This window comes from Setaria italica, chromosome II (genome assembly GCF_000263155.2).
Source record: "Setaria italica strain Yugu1 chromosome II, Setaria_italica_v2.0, whole genome shotgun sequence".
NCBI classification, from domain to species: domain Eukaryota; kingdom Viridiplantae; phylum Streptophyta; class Magnoliopsida; order Poales; family Poaceae; genus Setaria; species Setaria italica.
In genome coordinates this window covers 25,928,185-25,954,173 of record NC_028451.1, presented here as the reverse complement: position 1 = coordinate 25,954,173, position 25,989 = coordinate 25,928,185, and the positions used below count along the sequence as shown (strand labels likewise).

Sequence of the window (25,989 nt, the reverse complement as noted above, 5' to 3'; positions counted from 1 at the left end):
TACCTGTGAAGATCGGGAATCACTTTGTCCTTGTTGACTTCATGATACTCGAGATGGGAGAAGGAGCTGAATCCCCACTTATACTAGGAAGGCCATTCCTGAAGACCGTAAGAGCAAACATAGATGTTGGGAAGGGCAAGATGAAGTTCAATATTAATGGCACGCTAAGTGTATTCAAGTTTCATCCACGCTTTGAGGTATGCAATATGATTTCTAGCAAGTATATATCACCACATCGCCGTGTCAAGCAGGAGGAGAAGAACAAGAAGGCATAAGAAAAGAAACCAGCACAAGTTGTTGCTATCATCTAGAAGAAGGAGGAACGCCAGCCTTTGAAGACCAAAAAAATAGCCAAACCTATGCCTGCACCGAAGCACAAGATGGTGCAGAAGTGGGCGCCAAAGACTGCAGCGCCTACACGGAGCGCTGGTCCGAAGTGAAGAATCGAAGAGTCAAGCTATAGACTATAAACAAAGCGCTTTGCAGGAGGCAACCCGATCATCGAGTCAAGAATAAGCTACTAGGAGGACAATCCTGAAGTCATTTGACTTTTCATGTAAGTAAGTCGCAGATTTTGCTATGTCATACTTGGTAAACATTTAATAAGTGGACCCTTCGGTCAAGATAATTTTTAGATTTTTATTTGTTCGGTCATTTTCTATTCCTCTCTTTTTCATAAATCAATGACATGAGTCATCCCAAGTTTTATTTGATTTTTCTTGAAAAACTAGAACCAAATATCCAGATCTTATCAGAGTTTTCATCTTGACCATGATGATTACCCTAGTTTATTTCTCATGATAAATACACGAGTAGAGCCCACATTATTCTTACTTTGTAAATTTGGATGCATGCTAGGACTCGCGTAAACCTAGGAATTTGGTTTGCTTAAACTTGAAAAATTGATCGGTTTTTCTAGAATTAGAATTTTTCTCGGCCACCTTTGATTTATTTCATTCAAAATCTCTCTCTCGCTTTTAGCCAAAATTAGAACCTAAACTTACTACCCCACGGTACTAGTGCAACCAAAATTAATGTAGTCAGAAATCCTTTCAACTTACATTTGTTTTTGATGCTTCAAAACTCCTCTAAAATATATTTGAACTCATTGCTAGCTCTGAGTTAATTTTTAATTTTCAAAATTAGAGGAGGATAAGCATCTAAACATGATTTGGATGATTTTATGAGCTTTACTAACACTAATGGTTTGATTTGAGATCACAGGATTCATTATGGGGACACTCCTACCTACCAACACATGCAAAATAATACAAAGGAGTTGGCAGCCATACCTATTGGGGTAGGTCACAAGATAAGATGATGGGCATAATTGAAGAAAGGACACACCTATGACACATAGGTACCAAATGATAAGCAAGGTGGCAACATTTTCAATTCAAAGGAGTGGAGGAGATTGCTTGGACGGTGCATTCAACGGAAGGAGCTGAAAATTCAGTACAATAATTGTCAAGCAAGCATGGGAAGAAAGGAGACAAGGAGGGGAGGTGAAAAGATGCCAGGCCAATTGGAGGCCGGTCGTCCTGAGCTCTTTTTAAGCTCGCTCACCCCCCTGGTAGGTAAGCCAGTCTCTCATTTGTTCATCAAATTTTTCATCCAAAACTCCAAACACTGCACATAAGCTCTGAAAAATTCAAGAACCAATGCTCGACCAAAAATTCCATCCACCAAAACTTTTAGCAAGCACCTCTTGTTAGTCTTTGCTCTTGTGCATATTTTTCATCGGCAAGAAACCCTAGCGGAGTGTTTTTCTTAAAGTGTACACCAATGAAGAACATTGGAAGGCTTTTTCGGAGGTCAAGCAAGTCATGATCATCAACTGAGGTTTCATCTACGTCAAGCGCTTCACGGCGTCACTTAGTCTCTGAGTCGCCGCGGGGCAATGACGTTGACATGGCACCACCCCGAAGTGACCGAATGCTTCTCGACAGAATGCGGGAAACTAGAGGCTCTTCCATGCGGTTTGATGAACCACGTGGAATACCCGAAGCCACACCACAAACTTCAAGGAGAGCAACTTGCTCTCAACATGGCTTCACCAAGAAGAAGTCAGCATACTGCTTCACAATAAAAAGAAAGGATGAAGAGGAGAGGCTGAAAAATATTGAAGGAAGAATTGTCACCAACCACGACTTTGACGATGATTTTCTTTAGAAGATTGGGTTTCACAATGATATGTACAAGCTTCTGAGCAACACTAGTTGGATGCTATTTGCTCTCAACGGCCCCGTCACCGTGCAATTGGATGTGGAAGTTGAGATGTTCATGACCATGAAAAAGGTCATGAGGTGGAATGAACAAGGGGATGCGCAAGTTCCATGCCTCTCCTTTAGAATAAGGGATGAAGAGAAAATTATTACTTTCGAAGGCATTATGAACTTGCTGGGTTTCAGTCCACATGCCTAGAGTTCGGAGCTGTAGAAGAAGAAGACTTGAAGGAGTTTTGGAAGAATATTTTCAAGGAAGATAATAGGCAATGGAAAAATATTTGCAACCCCATCCTGCAAATATTTCATTTCTGGATGAGCCATCATATCTCGGGGAGGACGAAGAAGATCAAGATTACTGATTCCGAGATTAACTCGTTTTATTGTGCAGTAGTGGGGAAGCAAGTAACTTTCATATGATAAATCAACAGATGTCTTGCTGAAGCTATATCCAGAACTGGAGCCATTGGGTCAGAATGCTACCTCACGATGATAGCATCATGTTTGAAGCCGGATATTGAAAGGATTCCTGAGTGGTTCGTGAAGGGAGTAGGCATTGATGTCAGGAGAATGAAAAATGCACATCTAATTGGCGGCGATGAAGAAAAGGGTTATACAGTTGGAGTTACAAATGTTAAATTGTCCGATAGAAAACTAGGAATATATCATGTGGGCAAAACCAACTGGAGAGAAGAGGGAATATTAATTCCTGCAAAGAAAGGCAAAAGAGGACAAAGAATTGAAGAAGGCTCATCCTCCCAAGCAGTTCCAGAAGTATCATTACCTCTACCCAGCTCAATCTACTAGCAGACTGAGTTCCAGAGTGCACCAAGCTACGAGAGAGTCCCAGAAGGATGGTAGCAACAGCAGTGGCCAGAGGCGCTAGCAGAGGCATAGGCGCAAGGCCCATATTCACAGCAAGAATATCAACAACCGGCGTATCCACCACCACCACCATATGCTTATCATGGCTTTCTGTCACCTCCCCTCCAAGGACGTCCACCGCATGTTACTTTGTCTTCTCAGTTTAGCCACCTGCCACAGCCACAGAGAGGTGCGTGCACCATAGGCGCGTACATACAAAGAATTTTACAAGATGCAGATACTATGAGGCACGTGACTGATAGGAACGAAGATGGAAACATAAGCATCGCCTATCAGTTCAGCATGATGGGAATTGTGCCTCCAAATCAGTATCAAGGTGGAGCACAGGAGCACTACAAGCAGGGGTTCTACGAGCATCAGCAGCAACGTGAGCCACACTATGAGCCAGCGCAGGATGATCTGGACTGAAGACCAAGGGACCAAATAAATAAGTACACGTGTGGTTTGAGTTTTTCTTTTCTTTTATTTATTTCAGCATGTGTATTGGATGTGCGTAGTATTTTCTGTTTTATTTTCTCTTTATTTTTAGTTTGTGAGTTTTATTTCACCAGGACATGCTTAAATAAAAAAATGCATCACCTGAACTTAATGATATGTGATAAATTGTGATGGTTTAAGTTCCTGTCATGTTGAAAAATGATGATCGTTGCCGCTCTGTATAATTTTTGTACTTGGTTATTGCACCATTAAACTAATGCTCTCTCTAACATGATATGAAATTGACTTAAATACCAGCTTAACTTATTGTGGAGGTTATGATAATTTGGACCCATATATTTATTTATTGCTATCTCTTTTAAATGCATCAAAGGCTCTTTTATTTTCGAATATCATTGCACTAACCTTGTCAATAAAACTTCTTGCAATTGCTCTACCCATCCAAAGCCAATTTTTTATATCATGATGAACCATAGATTGTAAGATTTATTTTTAGGTGAATTGATTCAGGATTTGTTTCTATGGTATGAGACTTAGAAGTTGGTCATTCCTTTGTGTAACCTTTTATTGCTAGCCTTTCTGTCTATGCGTTGTGAATTTCTACATTGAAAATCTCACAAACCTCACTAGGCATCCAAACCCAAACCCAAATATATTAGTTTTGTGACTACCTCCTTGACCACAACCCCATAGAAGTATGGAAAATATTTCGATGAAGATTTGGAAGATTAATCGTGTCTTTTCAAGAAAATCAAGACCTAGAGGCGTCCACTAGTACGTGGAATAAAAGGTGAAAGAAACGGAGGCTAGAAAGGGCCATGCCGATTGGCTTGGGGTATTTTCCTCTCTGTTGCCCTTGAATTTTGGCATGGAAGTTGCTCCAGAGGAATAATTTTTTTTTCAGAAGATCAAAGATTTTGGTACTTACATAAGTAGTTTATCTTTCTTCATTTTCATGCTCGAGGACGAGCATCGTCTAAGCATGGGGGAGAGTCATCACATTATCTCTGAGTACTGCTGAGTAAGTATTATATTGCAAAGAGTCCTGAGGAGCAAAAAGAAAAAAAATTATGGAAAAAGAAAGAAAGAAAAAAAGAAAGAAAAAGGTAAAAGAAAAAATGAGAAGAAGAAAAAGAGAAGAAGAAAAGAGAAATAAAGTACTCCTCAGTTCTTTAAGCTTTGTAAAAGTCCCCAATACCATACTTATTTTCCAACCATGTGCAATCTGATTACGAGAACTTCATTTGTGTTTCACGATCATTTTTTGCCCTTGCACCTGTCCACTATCTAAATGTGTGTGTGTTCATTCTCTCCCTCTCCATAAGCAATTATTTTTTATGACCTTTTTGACAAGTCTCAGTAAGATCCATCAAAATTCTCTTTTTTTATAATATCCTGATTATAATATTTTTGCTAGGACTAACCTTCTCAAAGATTTAGATAAAGCCTTACACATATTATACGACTGATGACAGGTTGGAGAAGTTCTAGCATAGGTTTGAGAGACTTGATGAGCTGAGAGAACAATGAGCAATTGTAATGAAGTTTAAATAATTGATCTCGATTCAGTTTCTTTTTGAATTAGTTTTATTGAAAATCTTTTGAGAATTATTTAAATTTGAGAGCAAGGGAATTAATTTTCTATGGGATGTGCTTAAATGATATCTACCCTCCATATTAGAAAAGGGTGGTTACAACTTGAATATTAATTTAAAAATTCTATGAGAGCATTATGTTTTCTTGTGTGTGATTAAGTGCAAGATTGAACACCGAAAGGCAACGCTGTTTTCTATTGAAGACTTACTCGAGGACGAGCAAGGTTTTAGCATGAGGGATTGTTGACGCTCGTTATTGACAAACTTTTACCCCTACTTATCTTCATTAATGATATAAATTTAATACCTAAACTATTGATCACAACTAATAAATTAATTATTTTGAAATGTGCAACATATTTTGGAGGATATTCTATTTTCGCAGGAAATTGGACCTAAAGGACTAATTTTGGATAAAGCCTGAAACAAGCAATGAATCAGACAAAGTCGAAGTCCAACGGGTCCTCGAAGGGCCTAGGCCAATCGGCCCATGGTCTCCTGGCCCTCTCTCAAGCTTGTTTTTGGCAAGCAATCCTCCAAGATGATTTAAGGGCTAAGTTTGGGAAGATATGGCAAGGATCAATTCAGAATCAAAGAGGATCAAGCGGAGATTTGGAAAATTATGAAGGTTCAATCTTATCTCGAAGCTATCGACGTGACAAGTCCACATGCAAGTGAATACAAGACTCCAAAACATCTAAGAAGACTTGGGGACGAAGCAGGATGCAAGAGGGTAAAAGGAAGGCCCAGGCCGATGGCCTGGGGGTTTCGCCCCCTTTCAATTTTTGCCACGCGCTCTCCATACTATGAATACCCCGAAAATCCACCGAGCCCCATATCCAAGACGAAGCACTCGACGTGAAGTAGCAAAGAAGCAGAAGGAGCTTGAGGGACACCTCTTCAGAGAGCTGAGTGCCATGTAGTTGTGTAAGGATTAGCATAGCTAAGCCCTGGCTAGCATGATCACCCTGCTAGGAAGATCCACGACGGAGTTCTGGAGCTAGGATCATCAAGATCAAGGTAGGATCCTAGTGGTGATCTTGTGATGTACAATCATTCATGGTGAAATAATAGATGTGTTCTTGTTCTTAGCAGCCTAAGTATCTCCTTTTATAGTTTTATGCTCTTTCGGGTTTGCTTCCTTTTCAATCTATGATCGATGATAGATTGCTTACGGTGTTCTTGTGGTCGTGGTAACTAGATTTGCATGCCTGATCTACTGATGAATATAACATGTTTTTGTGAGCGTGCCCTTAAGCTACCTGCGCTGATAGAGGTGATCGTGATAGGATCTTTCTTGTGTAAGGTGGGGGTTTTTGGGACTGGACCGGAAGTGTAGTTTTAAAGATACTTTTTACTAAGATCATATCTGTGTTGCTTTGCTATCCATGCTCAGAATTACAACATATGCATAGTCTAGGTTGCTCTAGATTGGTTACCTCTACTCTATCTGTAATCTGTCTATACATGCTTAGTAGATTGGATCTGAATCACTCATCAACACCAAGTTCATACTAACAATGGTAGTTGAAATAGATCTTGTGCTATAAGTTCCATGGATTGATAAATCTTAGGGGAGTTCTCTGAGGGAAGAGCTACAACTAATCCGTGGGCTCGCGATTCACAAATTGATATGCTAACAGCCGTAAACAGCCCCCCCGGGTGGGGCAACCCCGAGCGACGACGAGCTCAGATGGCTACCTGCGGGGGCCGTGCTCACCAGCAGCGACATGCGGCTTTGGGATGTGGGGGGAGTGGCTGAGCTCGGGAGTGGGAACCGCGGGTCGATGGATTGCTCTCCGTCTCGAGGACGAAGAGATAAAGGCCACGGTGGAAAAAAAGATCAAAAGAGGATAACATGTGGGGCCCACAAATGATACGTGGGTCCCACACATTACTGTGACTAACGGTGTGAAATGGCATCCATACCATCCCTTTTGATCCCTCAGGCAAAAAAAGAACCGGGATGATCCATCCCTCTCAACCAAACACAAAGTGGGACGGTCAAATAGCGATGAGATGATTCCATCCCATATCATCTCGGAACCAAATACATGCTTAGTGTGTGAGAGGAGTGTGTTGATTACGAACAAGAGTAGAGGGGTACCTTACCACCAAGGAGGGAGGCCATTCGTTGCGTTGCGGGTGAGAACAAGTTGGGCTAGTGGTGGGAGTTTGGTTGGGCAGGCTTTCTTGCAACGAGATTTTCTCACATTCCTTATGCTTATTGCTATGGGCCATTTTCCTACAGTAAACCGTTGGGTATGGATCCAAACATGACAAAAAGAAAAAAAAAATGAAAAATGCTACATCCCTAGGGTAAAATCACAAGATCGTAGCATCCCACCAAAACATTAACTTATATGTCATGTTATCAAATTTGCTAACTTGGTAGGATAGTTATAAAGAAATAGGATGATAGTTTTATCATATGAAAGAAGAATTTCATCTTCGTTACGCCTATTAGGCTCAGTTATGCGATGACGTCTCAGCTAACCAAAAGTCAAAATCACGATGAATGGGACGAAAGATATATTATAATTTATATGCCAGGAATATTTATAGTTGTGGACAATTTTTAAAGCTACAGATGCTTACATCTGGTCCATTGGATGCTCCCGAACGGAGAAAAACAAGAAGCTTCATTGGATGAATAAACAGAGGATGGGTCCATTGAAATGAATACAGGTCAACATTGGCGCAGTCGCGGAAACCGGAAACTAAACTGCAGATGATTGGGCGATAATAATTTAGTTACAGGTAGAGACGGATCGGAGGCAACCGCCGGGCGGATCTGGAAAATCTTCCATATCCCGTAATCCCCAGCCTAATCGATCTTGACGAACAAGTGCAGGGAGATCCGCCAAGGCGATGGCCGGGAGAGTTGTGCTGGAGGGAAGCCTTGGCTCGCCGGCGTCCGCCGTAGCCGGCATGCTGAGGCAGCTGGTAGACACGGCCGCCGAGACGGCCAGGCTTGCTGCCGGCGCGGAGGCGGCCCTGCTGGTCAACGCCAACGCCGACCGCAGCGCGGGCATCAGGAAATGGCTCCAGGAGCGCTGGGTCGCCATGTACAAGCTGGACGACGCGCTCGACGACTACAACAGCAGCGTGGCGAGGCAGCATCAGCAGCAGCCTGCGGAGGAGGCTAGAAGATCAGTAAGTTCTCCTTCCGTGCGGTTCTTTACTATAGAATTGAGTTTAATACACACAAATCAGACTTGATGAGGAGTAAATTTAAATGTGTTGCTCAAATAAAAGGGAAATGAGTATACTATCATATATCACGTACATAACCCAACAAGCTACCGTAGGATGAAACTTTTTGACGCATTTAGATATGCTGTCCTAAACATGTATTAAGCATACATGTTTATGTGCATAGTAGTTTTCGCCAAGGGATATACAAATTACAAATTTCATGGCAACCATTTTAAATGCAGTTATCTTTTAGATTAATAGAATTGGATACATGTCTATTCAAAGAAAACCTGATTGTTAAGATCATCCATTTAAAGCAAAAGACTTTTTAGCTAAAATTTAGTTAGCTGACCTTTAGCTAGCTAAAAAAGAGACAAAGTTTAGATGGGTGGATCCAAACAGATCCTTATATATAGTGCATGCTCACTGGTGTCCAATATATCCATATATAACATCAAGAGTCACTGGAAATGGGATATTGATGTTTCCCCACACTCGACCATCCTCTGTTTATTCATGAACACGCATTGACCACCCATCTTCAAACAATCTAATCACATTTGTCTGTTTTGTTCAAATTAGAAGAATAACTTACTTTTGTTTTCTTTATGCCAATCACTAAGAATATTAATCAATCTCGTGTCAACAGATCCGCCATTGGTTTCGGTCATCATCAAGTGCTGTCCATGAGGTTGAAACCAGGAGATTAAAAACTACTGTTGAGGTGCTGTTTAAGGAAATGAATGACATTTTACAGAAGTGGCATGAACTAGATCTTCAACCAATCAATTCGACAAGACAGAGCTTGAACTCAGAATTTCTTGGTGACCTGACACCATATCATGATATCATAGGTGATGTAGTTCAACTACAAGTGACGAATCTGATAAGCATACTAACCGACAAACAAAGCACTAATCAAAGCAGTAGCCACCTTGTCATGATAATTGGTTGCAGGGGAGCTGGCAAGACAACATTGGCACGGAAAGTATTTGATGACCCCCGCACTAGAAGTGCTTTTAGTTTGGTTCTATGGGTACGCAGCTCGAAAGATTTCAATGATATGGGGTTGTTATCTGCCATTGCAAGTGCTGCTGGCATCAAGGCTGGGGAAGGCGGAAGTAGTAGGGAGAAAATTGAGGAAATGTTGGCCTCTATACTCGAAGGAAAGAGAATTCTGCTGGTCATAGATGATGTATGGAGTCGCCAAATTCATGGAAGTTACCTAGAGACTTGCTTTCCTGTCCAACACGGAAGCCGAATTCTGATGACCACTGGGGACGAAAGTGTTGCTGAACATGTGAACTCTGTTCACACCCATAAAGTAAAGGAATTGTCTATCTCTGACCGTTTGACTTTGCTTAGCAGAAGTGCTTGCCTCGATGAAAAAAAGCTCGACACATCCATGAAGGTAATTGGGATAACACTTGTTCAAAAGTATGGCAAGGTGCCATTGGCTATCAAGGTTATAGGTGGTGTCCTACGAATGAAGGACCGACCGTATGAGGAATTGAAGGAGGTGAGTACTAAATGTGACGGATGGTCTTCTGCTGACATCCCGGATGGCACGAAGGACATAGCAGGGCCTATCCGCATGGCCTACAATGACTTGCCATCTCACTTGAAGCAGTGCCTCCAGTACTGCTTGCACCTGCCGGAAGACTCCACGATTAGCAAGCTTAATGTCACCCGGCTGTGGATATCAGAGGGCTTCATTGAGGAACAAGAGGACTGCAGCCCAGAAGATACCGCTGCCGAGTATTACGAGGAATTGGTTCTGAGGAACCTTCTGGAACCAGAGATTGAATCACCTGACATGCCAAGATGCAGAATGCATGATTGTGTCAGGACCATTCTGCAATCCCTTACGAAGGACTTGTGGACTGGAAACTGCAGATTGAATTTCACTTCCACTCAAGAAATGGTAACAATATCACGCTTCAGGACAGTAATTTTGTATAGGAACCCATTGGGCGATCGTGTTTTTGATCAGGTGTTCAAGGAGATGAAACATTTGAGAGTGCTAGACCTTAGTAATACCAGAATTAGGCACATTCCAGGATCATTGGAACCTCTATTTCACCTTAGGTTCTTGAATCTTTCATCTACAGATATCACAGCGCTCCCGGAGTCTATTGGGAACCTAAAAAACCTAAAGTTCCTGGTCCTCCAATGGTGCTATAGGTTTCATTCACTTCCAGATGGAATAAGTAAGCTGCACAACTTGCGGACCCTTGATCTCGAAGGGACGGCACCACTTCTGGTGCTACCAAGATTAGCAGGCCTGGAGCAGCTAACAACACTTCATGGATTTATAGTGAACTCCAAAGCTGCTTCAACTGAGAAAGATACAAGCGGGTGGCCTTTGGAAGACCTGATATATCTAAATTCACTGCAAAGTCTGCAGATAGTGAAAATAGACAGAATTCATGAGGAACATCTGAACTTGCAAAGACCGTTGTTGTCAAGGAAGTCTTACCTAACACAGCTTGAGCTATGTGGCAGCACAAGGAAGGTCCATGAAGTAGCAAAGGAAGAAAACAAAAGGCTCAACGATGTGCTCAACAGCCTTCGACCTCCACAGTGCCTGGAGTCCCTGAAAATAGTGAGCTTCAACGGGCAATCGTTTCCTAACTGGATCCAGAATCTCCCAAACCTCAAGCGGCTTGTCATTGCTGATTGCGAATTCTGTGAGTGGCACCCGGCTCTGGGACAGCTACCACAGCTGAAGACGCTAGAGGTTTCTTGCTGTTCGAAGCTGCGCGCCATCGAGCGGGGAGGAACAGGTCCGACCCAAGCATTTCCGAAGCTAGAGCAGCTGCATCTGGATGACATGGGGAGCCTCGAGTCATGGGAAGGATTTGAAACTGGTGACCTGCCTTCCCTGGTGAATTTCCATGTGGAGAGATGCCCAAAGCTGAGATCCCTCCCCTCTTGCCTCAGGTGCTCCACGCTGCTCACAAGCATGCGCGTCGTCTCTGCTGACAGCATCGAGGCGATCCATAGCGTTAGCAACCTCAAAAACTTGTTCGTCCAATACAGCAAGAGGCTTTCTTGCATCTCTAATCTGCCATCACTTGAGGCCTTGACAGTCGTCGATTGCTCAGGATTGCAAGATGTAAGTGGGCTGGGACATGTGAAGCACCTACGCATCGAGGATGGAGAACTGAAAAGCCTTCCAGATTGGCTGGGAAAGCACGGCTCCGCTCCAGAAACACTTGCCGTCGTTGGCAGAGAGGAACTGCTTCGAAGCTTGGTTCCCGGTGGCAAAGATTGGCCAGCCATCAGTGGCATCGGCAAGGTATACGGTTACTTGTCGGACGGCTCCCCCTTTTTCACGTACTCAAAGATCACCAATGAGTTGGAAACGTTCGGGAACCGAAAACTCGATGTGAGCTCAGTGGCCGTGCATGGGTCAAAGAATTGGTCACCGAAGATTTGGAAAGCGATGCCTTCAGCGGCTGTGCTAGTAGCTATTTCTCTAGTTCCTTTTCTGCTGCCGACAAGATATATGGATTTCGTTCCAAACACAGTCTATTTTTTCTTCTTAGCATACATGGCAATGTTAGTTGCCTTTATTTGTGTACTACGCACCTTATAATCGGTGAGGGCTAAGTTCAAGGACCTCTTCAGCAGTACATGTTGCTGCCTCAAGAGCTTCAACAGTTCCTATAAATGTTGCTGCTTATATTACTACTGTTCATAAATTCTTTTTTTTCATTAAGTCGTCTGCTAGTTCTATGCATGTTTATTGCTTTTTCTCTAATGAAAACACCACAATAATGCTATCCTGATATCCTCAGTCAAACATGTAGTGAATTTAGTAAATTACAAAATGGAGCGGGAGGTATAGGCTATTTTGTTGAGTACTTTTGTCTCCATCTAAAGATATCCATCAAATTAAAAGAGTTGGATAGTGGATACGGAATTTTCAGTGTCAAAATAAAGGATGCCTCCACCTTCAAAAAATAAAAAAATAAAGGATGCTTGTATGTACAGGTGGACGGCGTGGGATGAAGTTGAACAGCTAATCCTAAAAGATTTTATGAAATTATACATCAGATAGTGAGTTTATTTATATTTTCATACCTGAAGTACAAAAAAGAGAAAATATTAGATATTAAGTAAAATAGGGGTATTTTATAAAAAGGAGTGTCTATTTATCCATCAACAGATTTTTTAAGGTAAAACCTGTTGAATTTTATGATGTTGCATATGTTGTTCTCTCGTGTTGCTGATATTATTCTCCCACGTTGCATATGACTGAAGTACTATGCAACATGCGAGAACAATACACAATACATAATAAATAGCATGTCCCGGTTAGTAATTCCAACCGGGACTAAAGACCTTTTTCTTTTTTACCCTGGATTCTTTTCCCTATTAATGCTAATTGTTGTTTCACTTATATATATACATGTACTTATACGTCCTTAGCGTACACTTTTATACGTATACGCTCGTACTGCATTGTATGCATGTTGTATATATATTTCATGATAGTATATGTATAATATTAATTATAACTACTATATATACAATTCTTAGAATATATTATACACATGAAACTAGTATTTATACAATTACTATATATACAATAATTCATCCCCTTAATTTGTCCTCCCGATGGTGACTCTTACGGTAAGGCAATTGAACGTCCACCATAATAAAATTCTCCTTGGGGATTTATCACCTCGTCCAACAGAAATCCTAGGAGTGCTTCTTGGATTGCCAAAATCCTATCCTCACGCAGGACCTTATCATCTGTAATTTGGAAATATGTGTAAGATAAACCAACATTTAAAATATAAGAAGCTAGATAATAATTAATTATTAATAGGTTTAGTTTATGTACATTCATATCATCCGATAGCACCTTGTCCTTCACGAAATGGTACATGTGCTCACAGACATAGTATCCACATAAATTATTTCCTTGTTCCTGTCTCAAACACTTTAGTGGAAAAAAAATAAGTTATGAAATATTTGTGTTATAGAATGTACAAAATGTGCAAATTCCATACATACCAAAAAATTTGTACTGAATTCAAGTTTTTCTTTGAATTCACCATGGTGAGTCTTACAGAATCATTTCCATGCGCTGTAAATTAAAATAATGAATGATACAGTGTTAAGTGAAAATTTAAGAAACAAACTTTTGCATAGAAATAAAGGTCAACATTATTACAAGTTAATGTAGTCTTCAATTTCTTGGTAATCTTTCTTTGGTTTCCGCAACTAATCGAAGACAATAACCTTACTTCTATCAATCATAATTATAATGTACATAAATGTTCATATTAGAACTAACATTAATTAGGTTAGGAAAGGAAATCGAAAAAAGACGGTAACCACACTTACTTAAAGTTGTAAGGCAGTAGTATATAATGCTTAAAGTTGTAAGGCAGTAGTATATAATGCTTGTAATTCTGTTGCTCCAAGAATTTGTATATATGGTCCAATGTAGACATTGGTTGTTCCAGTATCTGCTTTTGGTTAATAAGCGTGGGACATTGAAGTACGATTCTCGGCGGCACCTCTGAATTTGTATCCTACATAAAATGAAATACAAGGTTAGTGGGACAAAACACACACACAATAATGATCTGAGCCCAAACATCTAATAAACACTCGCTTACAGAACCCAAGCGCTGATAAAAGAGACATCAAGGGCATCCTAATGGTACACTTCATAAATATCCTTGAATTCCAACAATAGCAGTTGCTTACCGTCATCGAAATAATCAATTGGTTTAACAAAAAGAGCGAACATGGTCCTTCCATTGGTCGACTGATCCATGTACCCCTGATGGAAATCATACATCTTAGTTGGAAGCTTCCGTACCGATTCAGGCCTGACTAGTGGCTTGCCTAACTAGAAGGACCATTTACATATAACCTTTTCTGGAGGTGGCGGTTCGGCTTGCCCTAGAACTTTAGCAAGTGAGAGACCTATGTCTTCCATAAACTTAATGGTCTGATTTGTTGTTCTAAAGGCAAAGCTGCTATAGCTTGTTGATCTTGATCCCCGAGCCGGGGGACAGTATGACCGGACAATGACTCTCCTCAATTTTTCTTTTGCCAAGACTTAAGTAATGAGCGATCGTAGTTCGATAGTAATTTCTTCTTGACATCTTCTTGACCTAAGTTCCTTGGTCATGATCACAGTGTAATTACGGAGCCTCTTCTTTAGCTAGCATGATGCTTTGGTCAACTTTGATAATGAATGAAGGCATGCCATCAAACTGATCATAATCATTTAACTGGTCTATCTTGTTCTCAACTCCCACAATTTTTCTTTTACGTGGAAGAACTATGTGGCGCTTTGTCTCCCATAATTTTTCTTTATCTTTTGAATTTTTCTTGGATTTGCTAGGCATGTCCTTCACATAGAAAACCTGATGCACATCATTGGTAAGGACAAATAGTTTATCTTTGTGTTCAGTCTTGGTCAGATCCACTATTGTCATTCCATACTGATCTTTCGTTACACCACCTTCAATCAGCTTCACCCATTGGCAACGAAACAGAGGGATGATCAACGGTCCATAGTCGAGTTCCCAGATGTCCTCTATGTAACCATAATACGAGTCCTTGAACCTGTTTGTGGCGGAACCGCCCAACTTAAGCTGGTTTAAGTGCGCCTAATCGCCGTCGGAACGGCAATTATCCGAAACGCACCTAAAACAGCATAAGTCCGGTAGTCCGTCGAGTGTCCCTTGGACTCCTCGAAGGATCCACGGCGTGTCTCATCACCATACATCAGGATAATATCCGCGATGGGATAATATCAACAAACATTACATTTTTACATACATAATTAAGAGGTACGAGTTATTACAAGACATAAGTTGAGGCAAACTTAGTGATGCAGTGTTAGACAAGCCCTAAGATTAAACATAAATAGTTCAGGAGAAGATGCGTAGATGACTTTTCTCTAGGGTATTGCAAGACTCAAGTCAATACCCTAGGGCTTCGGGGTCTCCTCCTCTGTAGTCTCCTGTGGAGCTTCTGAAAGATAACCACAAGGGGAAAAACCCTGAGTACGGGGTACTCAGCAAGTCTTACCCGACTAACCAATATAATAGTTTTTCTTTGGAATGCATGTCAGCCTTTGGGTGTGCTTGGTTGACACAAATTTTGCCGAAAAAGCTTACTACGAGTAAGGCCTTAGTTTTATCTTTTATTTGAGTTAAGTCATTACCTAACCATTCTAGATGATAACAGAAGTAAAAGCAATCATAACTGTTAAGTCATACATTACTTGACAACAGGAGATTTTATATTGCATGAAGTAACACTACGATGCTCAACAGTGATCAAGTGCATTCATAATCGAGAATTGCGGCGATCCGGATCTAATTACATCCTGCAGGAGAGTACCTTGATCACCAGCATTATACGACTGTCCAGGTCGTACTAACAACCTCTTGATTAGCAAAGTCAATGATTAGGAATACAACTACCCGGACCCAGGGATGCACCCCCACATGGGACCCCACGTCTGGCCTGATCTCCATGTGAGTTTCAGGCTACACCCCTGCCAATCTCCAGCACGTCAAGCGCGGGTACGAAGCATTCCTGATCATAGAATTTACTAATCTACTGGGCTTTACTAGTCCCATACCCAGTAAGTGATCAGATGCTTATCACTTGATCAAAAGTTAAGACACGAATCGGGCCTTAACCAGATTAATCTAGCAGACAGAATTACATCTTTAGCTTCTGTCCGTTTTCATATTCCAGACTATCCTTCATAAGCAACATGTATGACTTAAGAGTTTTCCTTAAGGTTGGTAAACCAAGCATGTAAGCGAGTAAGCAATTCTAGACTTGGGTAGTTTCTAAGATTTGAACAAGTGGCAAAGATGTCCTTAATTCGAGGCATGACCATACACAAGAATAGGTTTCAATCAACTCCTAGACTTAATGCATACAATAAGCAAATAACCTATAACTAGTCACATGAAATAACGACTCCAAAATAGATAGGTATAAATGCACCGGGGCTTGCCTTGTTCGTTAAAAAGATTAGTAGAGGCTGACGGATTTGCTTCACAGGGAACAAACTCAAACACCTCGTCGGACTCCAAGGGTCTTTCTGAAAATTCCCAGTAATCTTCTTCCGGTGCTTCTGGATCTACGGCACATATACATGCAGGGGGTTAGAATGCAAACTTTTTGAATAACAGACTATACAACTTTCCTTCATGATAAAGTTGCAAGCCAACAAGGGCTATACGACTTATCATGATAAAGTTGCAAGCCACACACAAAAACCTAAAAAGATTAACTTACACTTTTATTTTTCTTATTTAACCCTCCCTATAGCTTTTTCTTTTAATTTTTAGAAAAAGTGGTAATTATTTTCTAACTTGAAAATCTAATCTCCTATGGGTTAAGAATTATTTGTGATTAATAAAGTGTTATTCATATTTTATACATCTTATAAATATTAAGTATTTATTTAATTACCTTAAAAGGAAGGCATTAAATAAATACCCAAATTTTTATTATTTTCCTAGGGTGTAAAAATTTTAATGAATAAAGGAAAATAAAACAAGCCTAACAAAATTGGTTTCACTAATTTTGGATACTTCTACAAATTTCTGTGATTAAAATGGTGTAAAACGAATTTAAACGAATTAAATAACTAAAGGAAACCTAATTTTTCCCGAAAATCATCCGGAATACTTTTCTTACTCAACCCTTCTCTACCCTCTCTCACGAACACTGGGCCCCACGGCGCGGACCCCACCTTTCCCTATTCACTCTACCCGCCGGCCTTATCCTTTCCTCCCGACGGGCTCCGCGGGCCGATTTTTCCTTTTTCTTTCTTTTTCTGCGGCCCAATACCGGCCCACGGCCCTCTTCCTTTTTCCTTTCTGTTCACGACGCCGGCCTGCTGCTGCTCTGGGCCTCCGGCCTCTTTTTCCGATTCCCGCCGACCGCGCGCGCGCTGCTACTGGGCCTCCAACGCGCCGGCCCAACCGGCGACTGCGCCGTTCCGGCCTCCTTCCGCTCAGCTGACCCGCGCACTACTGGGCCACTACGACGCGCCGCGGCCCAGCAACTGCTCGCGTCGCCCCGGCCTGCCTCCTCCCTCCTCTTTCTCCTCTGACGTGCGGGCCCGAGCGCCCAGTGCCTTCTCCTACCTCCCGCCAAAACACATCCGTGACAGGGGGCGGTGCGGCTCGCCGGCCGGCGCCCTCCCGGCAGCGGGACTAGGTCGCGACACCAAACCTAGAACTACACGACCTCGTGCGCAGCAACAGCTCCCTGGGAGATGGCCGGAGCCATCCCCTCCACGGCGACGGGCGGCGACTCCCTCGGCCGGCCGTGGCTTCTTGCAACAACAGCTCAACCGACTCGAACAACTACCTCTACACCATCCTAGGACCCTAAGAACTCGATTACAACTACTCAGGAAGAAAGAGAGATAGCGCAAGGTAGTTCTCACCGTGAGCGGGCGGCGTGACGGCGGCGGACAGAAGCGGCGGCGAGCACGGCTACTCCGGCATGGATGTGGGACAACGACTGGCTCGGGGTGTAGCTAGGGTGTCTGTGGAGGAGTGGGCGAGAGGAATCGACGGGAGACGAGATGTGGCGGCGGAATTTTTGCTCGGCGGTGATGCTTGACAGAGGAGAGCGGGCGGCGGTAAAAAGGGGAGATGGTGAAACGGCGGCGCGGGAGCAGTAACTATTCAAGCGATTCACCCGTCGCATGGACGACACCGTGGCCTACCCGTAGGCTTGCGTGGTGAGGAGGTGGCCTAGCTAGTCGCTCTGGCGGTCGACCGACGACGGCGGCGGCGACACGTCCTGATGCTCAGTCACCGCTCCTCTGACGCCCGTGACCTTCAGAGCCGACTGGTGGTCGATCTTCAATCCGACGGCCTTTAGCACCTGAACCAAACTTGGAGATAATCTCAAGCCCGTCATCTTTTATTTTGGCTTCGGCTCGAGATAAACATCGAATTCGATTCAATTTTGATTTGTTTCACGGTTTCTTTTGGAGTTCACTGAAGAAACTGACATTCAGTTCGTCAGTTATCGACAGTGGTGTCAATCTCACTTGTTAACCCAATTCAGTGGCCTAAACCTTGTTTTTCCAATCCAACTTCTTCCTATACATGTCCTACTATGTCCCAATGTTCCATTTTGCTCATGAACAAGTACCTTTCTTGATCCACTTTGCTCTGAATTCGAGTTCCAAGTTGATGCCTTGCTGCTGTTCAGACTTAGGCATTTTCAGAGTTTCAGTCAACTGTGACAATGTGCTGACTTTGAGCTCGAGTTTGACTTCCTTTCCTTCACAGTTCCTGGCCAACAACACATGAATGTTGTAGTCCAAAGTTCATACTTCAATATAGTGTAGATGTTCTAATGCACTTATTTGGAAAATTCTCCAGAAATCCATTTCCAAAATGAACTCTGAAGCTGTTTTCTCTGAATCCTATTTTCGGACGATGAACAGTACACTTCAGTTCTTCTTTTTCTTTCTTTGATTCTTCTGAAAGATTTAGCACTAACTTAGTTCCCAATTTTTGATCCTTCAGTCCTAAACATTCCTACACTTGTATTCCACATGTTTGACAAATTTTTCTGAATTTCAAATTTGAAATTCAAATTTCGGTCAAATTTGGCCGAATTTGAAATTTTTGCCAAAGTTCTTTTCTTTTTCTTTTGGAATTGCTTCTGATTTTCTCAAGTTATTGTAATGCCTCCAATGGCAGCTATTACAGCCTCTCCCCCTTAACAGAATCTCGTCCCGAGATTCCCGGGGTTAAATCCTCGGTTTTTTTTTGGAATGGAAAGGAAACTGCGTCAGGTCAATTATTCTCTCTTTTTCTGTACAAGGATAGTGGGGTGGTGGTTTTTGTTCAGCTGTCCCTGACGGTTTCAAATAATTCCGGATACTTAGACTCTAGGTCTTCAGCTTTTTCCCAAGTAGCTTCATCCGGAGTATGGTTTTTCCATTGCACTTTATAAAACGTGATACTCCGAGTTCGGGTATCACGTGTCTTTTGATCCAGAACTTTAATGGGTCTTTCTTCATATGTTAGATCCGGCTCGAGTTCAATTTCTGGATCTTCTAAAATTTCTTCTGGAACTCTTAGGCACTTCTTAATTTGGGATACATGAAATACGTCATGTATAGAAGCAAGTTGGTCTGGCAATGACAGCTTATATGCCACGGGACCTTTGCGTTCTAGAATTTCATAGGGACCAATATACCTCGGGGCTAACTTACCCTTTATTCCAAAGCGTTGTACACCTTTCATTGGGGATACCTTTAAGTATACAAAATCTCCGGCATAAAATTCCAAGGATCGTCTTCTTTTGTCTGAATAACTCTTTTGCCGGGACTGGGCTACTTCCAAATGCTTGCGAATTTTCTGGACCTTCTCCTCGGTTTCCATAACCAAGTCTGATCCCAGATGTGTCCTTTCTCCTACTCCTGACCAATTTAGAGGAGTTCGGCATCTTCGACCATACAAGGCTTCGAAAGGTGCCATCTTAATGCTAGCTTGATAGCTATTATTATAGGAGAACTCGGCTAGGGGCAAACATTCATCCCATAGCTTAGAGAAGGTAAGGACACATGCTCTTAACATGTCTTCTAAAATTTGATTGACCCTTTCTGTCTGTCCTCCAGTTTGAGGATGATAAGCAGAACTTCTAATAAGAGTAGTACCCATGTCCTTTTGCAGTCGTTCCCAGAATCTAGAAACAAACTGGGAACCTCGATCGGAGATTATGGTTTTTGGCACTCCGTGCAAGGATACAATTCGGGCTATATAGAGCTTGGCATATGTCGACACCGGGTAAGTCGTTTTAACTGGAATAAAGTGAGCTGTCTTAGTAAGGCGGTCGACAATAGCCCAGATGGAATCATACCCCTTTGAAGTGGTAGGTAATCCTACTATGAAATCCATAGAAATATCTTCCCATTTCCAGACAGGAATTTCTGAAGGTTGTAACAAACCTGCCCACTTCTGTAGTATGGGTTTAACTCTTTGGCAAGTGTCACATTCTGACACATATCTTGCAATTTCAGGTTTCATTTTGGCCCACCAAAATCTTTGCTTTAAATCTTGGTACATTTTATTAGTTCCAGGATGAATGGAGAACTTGGACGAATGTGCTTCTTCTAGGATTAATATCCTCAGGTTCTCATCTTCCGGAACTACTATCCTGTTCTTGAAATATAGTCCTCCGTCTTCTTTTTGATTAAGTTCGGGAATCTTTCCCTCGGCTTTTTGCTGATAAAGTGTCTTAATCCAGGGGTCTTCTTTTTGGGCTGTTATGATTCTTTCTTTTAGGGTGTCTTGAACCATAATATTCTGGAGGGTGCCTTGTTTTACTATTTCCAAACTTAATTCTCCCATTTCTTCACACAGGGTCTTCAGGTCAGACTGGACGGTAGTGCAGTGGCATTGGGCCTTTCTGCTCAAGGCGTCGGCCACCATATTAGCTTTACCAGGATGGTAGTGAATTTCTAGTTTATAGTCTTTAATCAGTTCTAGCCACCGTCTTTGCCTCATATTTAAGTCCATCTGAGTGAAGATGTATTTCAAGCTTTTGTGGTCAGTAAAGATACGACATTCACTACCTAAAAGATAGTGTCGCCATATCTTTAGTGCATGCACTACGGCAGCAAGTTCTAAATCATGAGTGGGGTAATGCTCTTCATGACGCTTCAACTGACGAGAAGCATAGGCAATAACCCTGCCTTCTTGCATTAGAACACACCCGATGCCTGTTCCTGAGGCATCGCAGTATACATCAAAGGGTTTTTCTATGTCAGGTTGAGCTAGCACTGGGGCTGTAGTCAATAATTTCTTCAAGACTTGGAATGATTCTTCACACTCAGGTTTCCATTCAAATTTCGTGTCCTTCTTTAATAACTCTGTGATTGGTTTAGAAACCTTTGAGAAATTGGGAATGAATCTACGGTAATAACCAGCCATTCCCAAGAAACTTCTTACTTCATGAACAGAAGTTGGCGATTTCCAATCCAGTATATCCTTAACTTTTCCGGGATCCACTTCAATTCCTTTTTCGGACAGTATGTGCCCAAGGAATGGAACTTTCTTTAGCCAAAATTCACACTTACTGAACTTGGCGTACAACTGGTGTTCCCTAAGTCTATTTAGAACAATGCGCAAGTGTTGCGCATGTTCCTCCTCATTTTTAGAAAAGACAAGGATATCGTCTATAAAGACGACTACAAATTTATCCAGCTCCGGCATGAATACTGAATTCATGAGGTACATAAAATGTGCTGGGGCATTTGTTAGTCCGAAAGACATAACCAAATACTCATATAGTCCATATCGAGTCGAAAAGGCTGTTTTTGGTATGTCCTCCGAATTTATCTTAATCTGATGGTACCCTGACCGAAGGTCGATTTTTGAGAAGACCTTAGCTCCGGACAACTGGTCGAACAACAAGTCAATCCGTGGCAGCGGATACTTCTTCTTGATGGTTACCGCATTCAAAGGGCGATACTCCACACATAGCCTTAATGTACCATCTTTCTTTTTAACAAAAAGAGCTGGCCATGTTGGAGGTATGCCCTAGAGGCAATCATAGAGATGATGATATTCCATTTGTATCCATGATTTGTATATTGTGTTCATTGAATATCCATTAAAGGCTACTTGAATTGATTTGCAATTATGTGAATTGCATGTGAAACTCTTTACTTGTATGGTTATTCTAAAGTTGTCCCTAGTCGGAGTTCATGTGAGGACACACATGAATATTAGACTAGCACATGTATTAGTTGATGACTATGTTTCACAAGTCATGGACATGGAGATGTCAAACTAATAATGTGGACACATGTGGAGACATGTGCTAGGACTGACCCAACACGAGAAGTAGTTCTCTCTTTAAACAACATATACGCTTTGTCCTTAGACCTGAGATTGTCGCATGTATTCTAGATGTGGATTGACCTACTTAGGGGCTATCAAACGCTACGCCGTAACAGGGTAGTTATAAAGGTAGCTTTCGGGTTTGTTAAGAAGCATGCTATGAGACATGGTCAATCAAGATGGGATTTGCCCCTCTCTGATTGAGAGTGATATCTCTGGGCCCCTCGAGTGATCGGATCAGAAAATGCATGGCCATGCTACGTACGGTTAAGAGTTAACCTACAAAGGGATTCCGAATCACAGGATCGAGAAAGAGCGGTCGGCTTGAAGCTAGACCAAATATCGTGAGGCAAAGGGAATAGCATGTATATTATGTTGTGATGGTTCGTCTGATATGATCTTCGTATGCGTATAGGAGTTGGCACGTCTTGCTAGAGGCCGCTACCGACTATTGGGCCGAGTAGGAGTACTCGGGCCATGTCTATACGTATCCGAACCCATAGGGTCACACACTTAAGGGGCTGGAAGCCCAATTCAGATCTGATCCAAGTTGGATTAGGTTTAGGAGTACTAATGGGCCTCGGATCCAGAGGCCCATCAGGAACCCCTATAAATAGAGGGGTGGGGGCGCCCTAGGGTTCACACCTCTTGGCTGAACACTCTTGCCGCGCCTCCCACGCCCTCGCCTGTTGCAACTCGCGGATCTAGCAATCCGGCTTGCGACGCTTCCTCCCTGCACGTGTGGATACCTTGGAGGTGTTGCGCCTGCAGCACTTGGACGAGCCGCCGACGAGCCGCCGACGAGCCACGACGAGCCGACGACGAGCCGCGGCACCGGAGGCGATCTTGCTGTGCACGTGGACGAGCTGCTGAGGAGCTGCTGGACGTGATCGACTACGTACGACTACGTTGATCGACTACGTACGACTACGTGATCGTCTTCACTGCACCGACGCATATCTACATCTTCCGCACCAGTAGTGCGTCGAGTGGTAATCCCGTGATCCTTATACGGCAGCTCTTCCTGGTTATACGCGGTAGAAAATTTTGTTTTGCGCTAGCGTAGCCTACCTCGTATCCCGACAGTGGTATCAAGAGCCGTAGCTACTTAGTTTTGGATTCGGGATGTGTGCATATGGAGATATGCGAGTTCTCTGTTTGATCTATGTCCTGATTTCGTACCCTTGCTGCAATGGTAGTGTAACGACATACTCCTACCGGTCGGTTTCCGCCATCGGAGTTAAGTGATACACGTAAATCCAGTTGCAGTGAGGGAAGATCAATATGATTGGTCAAATCGAGATCCAGGGTCATACGCCAGGCGCATTAGATGTGCAATAGTAGATGTGATCTACTGCCGGGGTCGGGATTTTGCCGTATGTGCATGCTTCGGTAAATCAGCCGTAACTTTTCGGTACGATCTCGGATCGGGGCGATTTCTATACGAAAATTGATCTACAGAAAAAGTTACACATGAAATTCAACCGCTTTGCCGTTTTCGGCGAAATTAGATTTCCCAAATTCGGCTTGGAAGATGGAGTTTCGGGCCTCCGAAGTTTGGAACGTTAGGACGCCTAACTCTCTTTTGCAGGATGTATGTATCTTGTGATCAGTATGGCCCCTTGTGTATGTGATGCATGTGTGTAACTCATTCGTGACCTGCGTGTCGCGCGTACGGCAACACGGCAGGAGCCATATGTGTTGTCACTTTATTGTATTTAATGGTCTGCGTACCAATCTGTGATGATCCAAGCAACTATGTAATCTTCATTACTAGATTCTTTACTAGCTATTAGGCGTAATAGCATGCTCTAGTTCTTGGAGGACTCATCACCAGGAGGATGGCGCACATGGAACATGGAGATGAAGATCACCATGGTGAACAGGTTCTATGGAGATGGAGATCACCATATGAAAACGGGCCATACTGTGTCACAACTATGTGAATGCTATTCTGTTTATGTTTTACTTTCTGCATGCTGTGATGTTAGAAGTAGAACGATCCCTCACAAAGTTTAAGTTAGTATGCCCTCCCAACTAAAACTTGCACCGTCCCATGTCTTGTACAATCAGTGGTGGGTCTATGAAATTAGAGTGCCACTAGTTTTCCTTGACTAGACGGGTTTGTGTCGGACACTTACACGCATAAGGGTTGGTTTACTTAACAAGGTTATCTTAACGGTTAAGGACCTTGGGGCATAAAGGTTGGGCGCCGAGACATAGAGATGTCACCCAACAACAGGAGTCATATGTGATATGATTAGCAAAAGTTGCTTACCGATCTACCTCGTTTGCTAGCGGTGATGCTAAAGCTCACTAGTAGACTTGTTAGTTGTGGATCCTGAATCACTAAGTTTCAATAGAGGGATATTGATTTTAGTGGGAGTAGATTCTGTTAAAATAGTTTAATGTAATTTGCTCTATCATGGATACGTTTGTCTTAGTGTATTTTGCATTACTTTTGTTGTAGATTAAATGGCACCTAGCAACACCACCACATCGTTTGCTTTGCGTTCGGTCCTTGAGAAGGACAAGTTGAATGGAACAAACTACTCGGATTGGATCCGCAACCTGAGAATTGTTCTCAGGGCTGAAAAAAAGGAAGATGTTCTAGACAACCCACTACCAGAAGAACCTGCTGAGGATGCACCCGCTGCTGCTAAGAATGCTTACAAGAAAGCATGTGATGCTAACCTCGAAGTAAGCTGCCTTATGCTTGCTTGCATGGAACCCGAGCTGCAGATGCAGTTCGAAACAAACCATGAGGCGCACGATATGATCGTGGCGCTTAGAGACATGTTCCAAACACAGGCCAGGACTGAAAGGTTCAATGTGTCTAAGGCCTTTGTTGAGAGCAAGCTAGCAGAAGGCGCAGCAGTAGGACCACACGTAATCAAGATGGTTGGTTACACTCAACGGTTGGAGAAGCTAGGCTTCCCACTGGGCCAAGAGTTGGCCACTGATTTCATTCTTTCATCTCTTCCGGCTAGCTATGGGAACTTCATCTCGAACTACCATATGCATGGGACGGAGAAGGGTTTGAATGAGCTGTGTGGCATGCTTAAAACAGCAGAGGCTGACATCAAGAAAAGCGCTAGTACCAGCCATGTGATGGCGATACAGAACAAGCCCAGCTTTAAGAAGAAGGGCAATTCTTGGAAGAAGAAGGGCAAGGCTAGAACGTCCAAGCCAAACCCACCGCCCAAGGCTAAAGCTGGACCTGCTCCAGATAAAGAGTGCTTTTACTGTCATGAACTTGGTCACTGGAAGAGAAACTGCAAGCAGTACCTAGCTTCCTTGAAGAACGGCGGAAGTAAGAGTACTTCTACCTCAGGTACGCTTGTTGTTTATGTTATAGACAACATATTTCTCGCTGATACAGTTATTAATTCTTGGGTATTTGATACCGGATCGGTTGCTCATATTTGCAATTCGATGCAGGGAATGATAAGAAGTAGAAGCGTGGAAAGAGGAGAAGTTGATTTCCGCGTGGGCAATAATGCAAGAGTTGCTGCTTTGACCGTCGGGACGATGCAACTCCACCTCCCGTCAGGATTTATTATGGAGTTGAATAATTGTTATTTTGTTCCTAGTTTAAGTCGAAACATTTTATCTCCTTCATGTTTGATGAAGGATGGTTATTCATTTGCGAGTGAAAACAATGGTTGTGTGATCTCTAAGAATAATATGTTTATGGCTTTTGCACCCATTGTGAATGGATTGTTTGTTTTAAATCTTGATGGTTCACCTGTCTGTAATGTA

The 25,989-nt window shown here is 42.6% G+C and overlaps 1 protein-coding gene across 2 annotated transcripts; it reads left to right on the top strand.

The window, feature by feature from the left end:
• Positions 1-7,806: 7,806 nt before the first annotated feature.
• LOC101772213 (disease resistance protein RGA2) lies at positions 7,807-12,048 on the top strand. Of its 2 annotated transcripts, XM_004956492.2 has the most exons (3): positions 7,837-7,903; positions 7,998-8,299; positions 8,991-12,048. In XM_004956492.2, the coding sequence occupies exons 2-3, from the start codon at positions 8,015-8,017 to the stop codon at positions 11,940-11,942; spliced, it is 3,237 nt and encodes a 1,078-aa protein (XP_004956549.1). In that variant the 5' UTR covers positions 7,837-7,903; positions 7,998-8,014; the 3' UTR covers positions 11,943-12,048. The 2 variants fall into 2 exon arrangements, with proteins under 2 accessions (XP_004956548.1, XP_004956549.1); XM_004956491.2 differs by having other exon boundaries at positions 7,807-8,299.
• Positions 12,049-25,989: the final 13,941 nt, after the last annotated feature.